The sequence below is a fragment of the Wolffia australiana genome, chromosome 10 (genome assembly GCF_029677425.1).
Source record: "Wolffia australiana isolate 7733 chromosome 10, ASM2967742v1".
NCBI classification, from domain to species: Eukaryota; Viridiplantae; Streptophyta; class Magnoliopsida; order Alismatales; family Araceae; genus Wolffia; species Wolffia australiana.
Genome location: NC_135844.1, coordinates 7,265,362 through 7,276,116, shown reverse-complemented (window position 1 = coordinate 7,276,116; position 10,755 = coordinate 7,265,362). Strand labels below are relative to the sequence as shown.

The following is a 10,755-nucleotide window of genomic DNA, read 5'->3' as shown; positions in this document are numbered from 1 at the left end:
AAATATGTTCATTAACTAATTACCTTTGGGGTAGAGACAGGAGCAAAAAAAAGTTTGGAAAATCAATTTATGAACCTAAACTTGTGTACATTCAAGTATTAGTAATTTATCCAGCTAGATGGTTGAAAGATTATAAGAACCTTCCAGATATCGACCATAAAGTTCATTGGAGAGGACCAAGGAATAAGCAGCGCAAGCCAAAGTCTGTTCTCGGTCATGGTTTTAGCAAAAAACTAAACCTAGACTTGAAGTCTGGTCTGGTCTCGATCTTCGTTTTAGCAAAAAACTAAATCTAGACCTTAAGTTTGGTCTGGTCTCGGTCTTGGTTGTAGCAAAAAAACTAAACCTAGACCTGAAGTTTGGTCTGGTCTTGGTCTGGTCAGGTTGACTCGTCATTCTCAAAGTCAACAATAAAAAGTCAAAGGCATAGTATTTAACTAAAAGTAAGAGCTAAAAGTTAATACGAAAAGATAAACCTGTAATTTTGCTTGCGGAACCAATGCAGCAAATAAAATAAAGTATCGACATGAATTGATGCTTCAAGGACAAATGCATTAAGGATTAAGTCAGTCATGGAGAATGTAATGTTCCTATTTCTACTGGTTCCACTAAACACGATCTGCGTATCAAGCGGATTAAATTTCTCAAGCTAGACAAAAGAGAAATGTATAATGATACTGCAAGGGCATCAGAGACAGGGGACTGAATTAGAGAGAGAGTAGGATAGAGTGGGAAGGAAAGAGAAAATGAGAGGGAAAGAGAGTATTTGTAATTTTAAAATAAAAATAAAAGCATATTTTAAAAGCACCTTGAGGGTATAAATAATTTACCTCAAATTTGGAAAGAAAATCAGCCAAGAGGTTGTTCTCCATTTGGTGCATGTAAGATAGATTTCTAGGGGAGACTCCGAGTTTGTATAATTTCTCCTGGTTCAATTTCCCCCACTATATTTGTGAAACCCTATTTCTCTCAATCTCCCCTCATTCTCTACTTGAAGGAAATCAAATTATAACATAAACTAACCATCTTGAATAAAAACACCAAAAAAAATATGATCATGAATTGTGATGATTAAAGTATCATCCTAAAGAGGATCTAATTGTGGAATTCATTCATAAGACATCGGAGCTGTGGGTTTGACCAAATTTGCATATTTGACCAACTGTTTGCATATACACACAGAAACATTCCATATTTAGAAAAGACATGTTAAGATATGTATAATCATAAATATACCTATGAGGTTTACCTAATACACGCCGGTAAGGTAATCCCATGACAAGCTAATGCCACCAAAACATAGATCACGACCAATAGCAGCAGAATCAATAATATCCTGAAAAGTTAATTTTTTTTAAAAGTAAATACACAATCCAGAAAGACTCCAAAATTTTCTGATAAAAAAAGTGAGATGTATCATCAAATAGTTGAGAACTTACATCAGCTTTATGTTTCGCCACCAGACAGAGCTTCTGAGACGGCGAGCTTGTTTCCTGAATCTGTGGGTGCTCGCTTGCATATCTTTAGTCTTATCGACAAGAAATTCCAGACGGTCACCTCTTTCAAGAACCTTGTCAATGTTTTCAATCATAACATTCCGAACCTGCAGAAACCACATATATTTATTAAATAGTTCTTAAATTATAAGAAAAATAAAAACCACGGATGAAGATTTTGTCTGGCACTCTTGGCTTGTTTACGAATATTTCTGGAAAACTTAACGGGGTGAATGCACAATAAAAAATGAATAGTATCATAGAAACGTTCACAAAAAAAGGCAAAAGCAGAATATAGAGGGTTGAAAGTGTGAATATTCCATTTTGGGAGCGAAAATACCGATGCAGTCTCTAATTTGGCACACATTTTCTGAATGGAAAGTAATCTCCAAAACTTCATTTTTTGGGTGTAGATTTTCTTCTTCTAGTTTAACTATCTTAAATATTTTCAGTAAAATCAAAAGAAAAACAACCCATCACCTGGTTCATTTCTCCTCTAAGGCGATTCACCCGGTCCGCATTGGGATCATTAGAGTAATAATCCATTTGCTGACTTAGAATCCGCGAGAATTCTTCGTTCATCGCATAGGCAGGCGCACTGTGGCAAGCTCGGCCATAAGTCTTGATAAACCTCGCATGGATGTCCTCCAAAAAGGAAAAAGGAATTCTTCCTGCCATTGTGAGAGGTAAGATTGTTTCATAAGACTAGTACCAAATCTGAACGAAATAATATTATAAGGTTTTTTTTCAAACATTCTAAACTTACTTCACAGAGTCAATCGTGGATATATACTTGATAATAAAATCAATTGAATTCAGACTTAAAAGAATAAGATTTCTAGTTTCACAGAAACAGCATATTTAGCAGAAGCTACAGAAAAATCAATAGTATATATCAATACAGAAAATTATTGAGGCACCCAAAGTGATCACACAAGCCAGATTGTACAATGTTTAAAGTTGGTCATTGATAAGCATTTCAGTCGAGCCTATCAGAGAAGACGGTTCAAAAGGGCGGGAACCGTTACGGAAAAAGGCGACTGAAGCGTCACCCGTCGGTTATAAAATAATACGCAGGGGCAAAGGGGGAATCACGGTATTCTTCTCATCGTCTGAGGCCTGTGCAGCACCGGAGCTGGAGCAGTCGGAAGGAGCTTCCCGGCTGCCAGTCTCGGGGGATCTCTGGATCTCATTTCGTTCTTACCACCTTCTACTTCGAACTCTTGTCACGTTGTGTCATTTCGATCTTCAGTCGACTTGTCTTCTTGATTCGGTATACTGAGACCGTCTGGTCGACGGTCTTATTTTCTACCAGTATATCAGTCATTTATTCTAAAATCATGATGGGAGACACAGCAATATAAAAACAAAGCATGGTGCCGATAATTGCATTGCAAAGCTAATTAAAGGAATAGCTGAAAGTATGTCATACCAAAGAATAGTAATTTTACTACATGCCTAAAATCCAAAAAAATAATTATTTCGACCAAGGAAGAAGCACTAAAATAAGAGAGTGGTCTCCTATGAAAACAAGAATTCTGTGAGAGGCTACGTCCAGATGCCAGAGAGCGGAGGTCCTCCAATCCTGACGAAAGTCGCCAACCTAGCCGCATTTCAATCCTTTACTGTGTTTAGTTCCTTATGATCCTGCGATTTGTCTAGTCCTGTTGCTTCTCTTGGACAACTCTTCGGTGAAGTTCCCTTCTTGACTTCGTCAATCTCAAATTCTCATCAAGAATTGTCGGGGGTATCATATCAGGTTCCCTCCCCCCGTCAGAAATCTTAGACAATCGGATTAACTCCAAAGAGGGATACAAGGAACAAAAATCTAAACATCTGGTAAATATCAAAGTCCACCAAAAACTTATTCCAACAAGGTTTATAAAATCCTCTGACGTAGGACATTCCTCTCATAAGACTTCCACCGCCAATTCAGAAACCCACACGGTATCATGAAATTTTAAAACTACACACACGGTAGGAAGCCGTGAACAACAGGAAATTGGAGAAAAAATTGGTCGAAATATATATATATATACATATATATATATATATATATATATATATATATATATATATATAGAGAGAGAGAGAGAGAGAGAGAGAGAGAGTAATCTAAGGTTTCACTGAACACATAAATATCTAAACACCCGAAGAATGTGAACGTCCACTGGAAATTTATATATAGCTGGCTTACACCGAAGATTCAGTAACCCACACGGTAGAGAAATATAGGTAACCTCTTTGCAAAGTCCTACACCCGGAGGGAAGCTGAGACAGCCAGGAAATTAGAGAAATATAGGTAACCTAGAAAAAATATGGCATTATAAAGGAGATAGAAGAAAGCATAATCTAAGGTTTCACCGAACGCACAAATCTCTATACATCAGGAGAAAATGAAATTCCGCTAGAAACTCAAAACGAAAAGTAACATAATTAACCCATTTCTGGATATTCCATTCCCCAAAAATTTCATTTAGGATTCATAAAATTCAAAATCACACCTCCCAGCAAAATCCTAAACACGACGGATGCGAAGATTAAATAGAAATTGTAGAAAAAAACCACCAAAACGACAGAAAATTCGGATAAAAACAAGAAAAAACAAGGGATCTCACGGCCGGCGGCGTCATCAGCCACGCAGAGGACGGTGATGCCGTCGGTGCGCTTGACATGGAAGATGTATCGGTCCTGCGAATACGAGACGTGGCAATCATCGCCGCCTGGAATCCGATCAAGAACTTGCCTGGCGATCGGACCGGCGTTCGTTAGCGCTGATCCGGCAAACTCAGCCAGCACCGTCGATCCCCTCGCCACCAGCGCGTACTGGATCGCCATTGCCAAATTCCTCCGGCCACGAGGAACGAACGAACAAATCTCAAATTCTCAACGTAGTCTGTTCATTGGCCAGATCGAACAAGTCGGGCCTCTTTATAGGTCCAGCTGGTCGTTCTGCTGTCCTCCATCGCAGACTTGAACTCGCATAGTTGGGCCACACCTCGAATGACGTGTCAGCATTACAGATCGAATGGTGTGGGTTCACGATACCGTGGCGGCCTATTTTAACACTGTGATAATTCAGCCTGGTCAGCCATTAAGACAATAATTGAAGTTACTATTATCTATACTACTATAATAGGAATTGGTGTAGCCTTCTGGCCTCTGATTGGCTGAAAAGAGAGTGAGAGAGAAGAGAGAGAGAGGGAGAGAGGAGAGAGAGTGATAGAGGGAGAGAGGAGAGAGAGTGAGAGAGAAGAGAGAGAGAGGGAGAGGGAGAGAGAAGAGAGAGAGGGGGAGAGAGGGAGAGAGGAGAGAGAGGGAGAGAGAAGAGAGAGAGAGGGAGAGGGAGAGAGAAGAGAGAGAGGGGGAGAGAGGGAGAGAGGAGAGAGAGTGAGAGAGAAGAGAGAGAGGGAGAGAGGAGAGAGAGTGAGAGAGAAGAGAGAGAGGAGAGAGAGTGAGAGAGAAGATAGAGAGGGAGAGAGAAGAGAGAGAGTGAGAGAGCCCCCTCCCACCGTTGCCCCGGCCTCCTCTCCCAGCCTCCCTTGTCCCCTCCCCGCCGTCGGCCCGGCCTCCCGCGTCCCCTCCCTGCCGCCCACGCCCCCCCTTCCCCCTCGCCCCCGCCCCGCCGCCGCTCAAGCCGGGCGGAGGTCGAGCCCTTCTGGACGCTTCTGGATGCTGATTGGCTGACGAATCGGCAAAAAGGATGGTGCTGGCGAAGAAGATGCAGAAGCAACAGCTCAGTTCTCTGCTGAAATTAATGTCTTTTGAATATATTTTCTGTTAAAAATGTATTTCAGTGAAAATTTCAATGTATTTTAATGAAATTAATGAATTTTGAATCTATTTTCTGCTGAAAATGAATCAACGGTAGATGAATTTCGAATTTTGAATCAATTTTTTAAAATTAATGTATTTTCTGCTGAAAATGGATCAACAACAGATGCTGAAGAAATTGTTGCATTGAGCGAACTGTCTAACACAAGTGTTTGGGAAAGGAGAAGGACGAAGAGAAAGACTGCAATTCGAAAAATGGTTCTAGATTTGATGTAGCTTTATCTGCGTAGGAATAAAAAAAAGCCAACACCGTACCCAAAAAACTTTGTACATGGAAGAGTCCGCCTCTCTTTTTCCATTTGAGCCCACTCAATATCAAAAAGCAGGTATGGAGCCTTCCTAGTACTGCAATACAATAATTTGAAATCTACAGAAATGTACGGAAATCTACAGAAATCTACGGAAATCTAAATTCTGTAATCCAATACACAATCGATTTCTGATTTTCGAGGGCAGATTTCCATAGATTTCAAAGACTTCATAAATTCTTCATGGCAAAAGATCCAAAAATCAACATCATCATCATGGCCGTCGTTGGGGCAAAAGATCCACCCCATGAAAGAAGGCCAGTCCGAGGAATTCTTCAGAGATGATGAGCCGACAGATGGTGGTAATCAACTCCTCCTTATGAATTCCCGCTCCTCCTCTCTCTCTCTCTTTCTGTAAAATATCATCTTTTCCTACGAGGGCGCCATCTCTGTTAGCTTCTTCCTTCGTAAAAAGATCTTCTGCTTCGTTTGCTGCCATCTGTCGTATGGCGGGGCCGCCGGAGACAAGCGGCAGTGCAACTGCCTCACCGCCAAGACGCTGCATACATCTTGGCATTTAAGTATCCAGATCCTCTCTCGCCCCGCCTTCCTCCACCGGCAGCCAAGGAAAATCCACAAGCTTTAGTTCCGTGTGATTTGTCAAAGCGGCCGAAGATGGGATTTTTTTCTTCTCTCCCAGGATGAGAACGACCCTGCTTTCTCTCTTCTCTCTCTATAGAGGTTTATCCTTTTTTGTTGATTTTTTAAGTTTTCCAAAATCTGGCGATGATTTATTGTTAACATTTATTATTTAAAGAATTCGAGATACTGATTTATGATTTAAAGAATAACTGATGCCCAAAACCTGCTCTAAAAAAAATAAAAACGGCCATGCCTTCTCTCTCTACCCCAAGCGAGCATTGCGAGCGGGCCCACCTAGTATCATATAATCTATCAATGGCTCAAAATTAATTAATATTTAACTGATAATAGATTTCTCTGTCGTCATAAACGGGAACATTATCCAGTTTGAATGATGTGGGACCACAATACCGTAGCATCTTAGTGGAACACTGATTATTTAGCCTAGTAATCCATTTGGACAATGATTAAAGTTAATATTATATCATATGATTTACCAATGGCTCAAAATTAATTAATATTTAACTGATAATAGATTTCTCTGTCGTCATAAACGGGAACATTATCCGGTTTGAATGATGTGGGATCACAATACCGTCACAGCTTAGTGGAACACTGATGATTTAGCCTAGTAATCTATTTGGAGAATAATTAAAGTTAATATGATATCATATGATTTACCTATGGCTCAAAATTAATTAATATTTAACTGATAATAGATTTCTCTGTTGTCATAAACTGGAACATTATCTGGTTTGAATGATGTGGGATCACGATACGGTCGCAGCTTAGTGGAAAACTGTGACGATTTACCAAGTAATCCATTTGGAAAATAATTAAAGTTAATAATATATCATAAGATTTACCTATGGCTCAAAATTACTTAATTCTTAACTAATAATAGTTTTGTCTACAAACTAAAGTCCCTCCATTGATTTTCTATCGTCATGAACTGGAATGTTAATCGGTTTGAATGATGTGGGATCAGGATACGGTCGCAGCTTAGTGGAACACTGTGATGATTTAACCTATAATCCATTTGGACAATAATTAAAGTTAATAATATGTCATAAGATTTACCTATAGCTCAAAATAAGTTAATTCTTAACTGATAATAGTTTGTCTACAAACTAAAGTCCCTACTTTGATTGTCTATCGTCATGAACTGGAATGTTACCCAGTTTGAATGGTTTGGGATCGTGATACCGCCGCAGCTTTGTGCAACACTGTGATGATTTAGCCTAGTAAGCCATTTGGACAATAATTAAAGTTAATATTATATTATAAGATATACATGTGGCTCAAAATTAGTTAATTTCTAAGTGATAATGGTTTTATATACAAACTAAAGTCCCTCCTTTGATTGTCTATCATCATGAACTGGAACATTACCCGGTTTTAATGATGCGGTATCATGATACCATCTCAGCTTTTTGGAACACTGTGATGATTTAGCCTAGTAAGCCATTTGGACAATAATTAAAGTTAATAATATATCATAAGATTTACATATGGCTCAAAATTAGTTAATTTTCAACTGATAATAGTTTTGTCCACAATTTGTAGAACACTGTGATGATTTAATAATATATTTTATTTATGTATTCTGATTTAGCAAAATAAGCTGTTAAAGAATTTAGCATCTGGAAAGTTGTCAAAGAATTTGTAAGCAAATTAATGAAGTCACATGCCACTGAAATTGAATGACTATTTCTAGATGCTACAGTTTTCCATATTATATATGTCAACTATATTTTTCCTTAGGTAATGAGTAATTGTGAGGGCAGTTTAAATATTTTTCTTTGGAGAGTGGAAACCTTGATGAGAACAACAATAGTTTATCTCAGCATATTTTAAAAAAAAGCAAAATAGTTTCTTACTGAAAGTGACTTCGCCTTTCTCCATAACTATTTATTCTTTCATCTAAATAGGCAACTACCTAAAATAGTGTATTCATATATCTGTTCATCTTAAAATAGTGCACAACTTGTGAAAGGTTAAGCAGGTCTATTCCACTCATGCTGCTTTAAAATATATTGTTCAATATACTTTATTTCCCAACAAGTTAGTACTACATAATAAATTATACAATACATTAGAAGTTATACGATAAATTATCTTTTACAGAATTATACCAATTGCCAACAAATTTCAACCTCAAACCACATACTTAATAAGCTTGGAGAAAATAACCTTGCTATATAACCTCTCCATTGAAAAGCTTGGTCATCTAAGAACAACCCCCAAGGACTCTGTAAGGAGCTCATCTGAGATGTTCTCTCTCTCTCTCCCTCTCTCTCCTTCTTCCTCTCTCTCTATCTCTCTCTCCCTCCATCCATCCCCTCTCTCTCTCTCTCTCTCTCTCTCTCTCTCTCTCTCTCTCTCTCTCTCCCCCCCCCTCTCTATATATATTTCCCTCCCTCTCTCCCACATCTATCTATATATCTATCTTTCTCTCCTTCTCCCTATCCCTCTCTATCTATCTATCTTTCTATCTATAGATCTCTCCTCCCTGAAGAGGAGTCAGAAAACTAGCCAACATGGAGCTGACGTGCACCAATAGGGACTTTAATAAAGAGTAACTAGTAAAATGCTGACACGTACCCCTTATACTCGTTATGAGAATTGATGAAAGGATTAAATATAGGATTAAACATAGTTAGGATTCAACATAGATAGGTGACACTAGATAAGATCTAACGGCCACGATTCATTTCATTATAGCTTGTTATAACTTGTTATAACGGCTATGATTATAACAGATCACTGTTACATTATATAACTATAACTATATACTATAAATACCAACGAATGTAGTTCACAATGTTTTATGGAAAAACGCTTTCACTCCCTCTCTCTCTATATATATATTTCCCTCCCTCCCTCTCTATCTCTCTATCTATCTATCTATCTATCTCTCTATCTATATATCTACCTCTCATCTATCCATCTCTCTCTATCTATGTATCCCTCTCGCTATCCAAATCTCTCACTATCTCTCTATCTATCTATATATCTACCTCTCATCGATCCATCTCTCTCTATCATCTATATCTACCAATCCATCTCCCTCGCAATCTATCTCTCTCCCTCTCTCTCGTATCCTCGTCTTGGCTCGCCAATTTTTTAAAGATTGCTGTCAGTGTTATACATTTTATGATGAAAAAATTAGATAAAAAAATCAATCCATGGTGACTTTCAAAAACTTCTCATAAATACCGTTGAATCGATCATCCTAAAAAAGAAAGGTAGATAAATAGATAGATGGATAGATGGGTACACTTATAGAGAGGAGGCGAGAGAGACAGGTAGAGAGAGAAGGCGAGAGAGAAAGAGAGAGATGGAGAGCAAGAGAGACAGATAGGTAGAGAGAAATACAGAGAGAGATGGAGAGGAAGCGAGAGAGACAGGTAGAGAGAGAAGGCGAGAGATGGAGAGCAAGCGAGAGCGACAGGTAGAGAGAGATATAGAGAGAGAAGGCGAGGGAGAGAGAGAGAGATGGAGAGGAAGCGAGAGAGACAGGTAGAGAGAGATATAGAGAGAGAAGGCGAGGGAGAAAGAGAGAGATGGAGAGGAAGCGAGAGAGACAGGTAGAGAGAGATATAGAGAGAGAAGGCGAGGGAGAAAGAGAGAGATGGAGAGGAAGCGAGAGAGACAGGTAGAGAGAGATATAGAGAGAGAAAGAGAGAGACAGGTAGAGAGAGATATAGAGAGAGAAAGAGAGAGACAGGTTGCGAGAGAGAAATCTATGGAGAGAAGATGAGAGAGAGATGGAGAGAAGTCGAGAGATAGAACGAGAGAGATGGAGAGAAGGCGAGAGAGAGAGATAGAGCGATGGAGAGAAGGCGAGAGAGAGAGAGATAGAACGATGGAAAGAAGGCGAGAGAGAGACAGGTAGAGAGAGACGAAGAAAAGGCGAGAGAGACTAGAGAGATGAAAAACAGGCGCGAGAGAGACAGAGAGACACAGATAGCGAGAGACGAAGAAAAGGCGAGAGAGAGAGAGAGAGAAGTAGAGAGATGAAAAACAGGCGCGAGAGTGAAAGAGAGACAGATAGAGAGAGACGAAGAAAAGGCGAGAGAGTGAAAGAGAGACTGGTAGAGAGATAGAGAGACAGGTTGAGAGAGATAGAGAGAGCGAGATGTAGAGAATATGAGAGAGAGAAAGAGAGACAGGTAGAGAGAGACGAAGAAAACGCGAGAGAGAGAAAGAGAGACAGGTAGAGCGACAGAGAGAGCGATATGTAGAGAAGGCGAAAGAGAGAAAGAGAGACAGGTAGAGCGACAGAGAGAGCGATATGTAGAGAAGGCGAAAGAGAGAGAGAGACAGGTAGAGAGAAATAGAGAGAGAGAGATGTAGAGACGGCGAGAGAGAGAGATAAGTAGAGAGAGATGAAGAAAAGGCGAGAGAGAGACAGGTAGAGAGAAATAGAGAGAGAGAGAGAGATGTAGAGACGGCGAGAGAGAGAGAGATGTAGAGACGGTGAGAGAGAGAGAGATGTAGAGACGGCGAGAGAGAGAGATGTAGAGACGGCG

The 10,755-nt window shown here is 39.5% G+C and overlaps 1 protein-coding gene across 1 annotated transcript; it reads right to left on the bottom strand.

Moving 5' to 3' along the window:
• Nucleotides 1–1,127: 1,127 nt before the first annotated feature.
• Nucleotides 1,128–4,414, bottom strand: LOC144708470 (vesicle-associated membrane protein 711-like). The gene is made up of 4 exons (XM_078581827.1): nucleotides 4,115–4,414; nucleotides 1,977–2,167; nucleotides 1,440–1,603; nucleotides 1,128–1,336 (listed from the first exon to the last, which is right to left on the bottom strand). Exons 1-4 carry the CDS (start codon nucleotides 4,332–4,334, stop codon nucleotides 1,246–1,248), a joined length of 666 nt encoding a protein of 221 aa, XP_078437953.1. The 5' UTR covers nucleotides 4,335–4,414; the 3' UTR covers nucleotides 1,128–1,245.
• Between the last annotated feature and the right edge of the window lie 6,341 nt (nucleotides 4,415–10,755).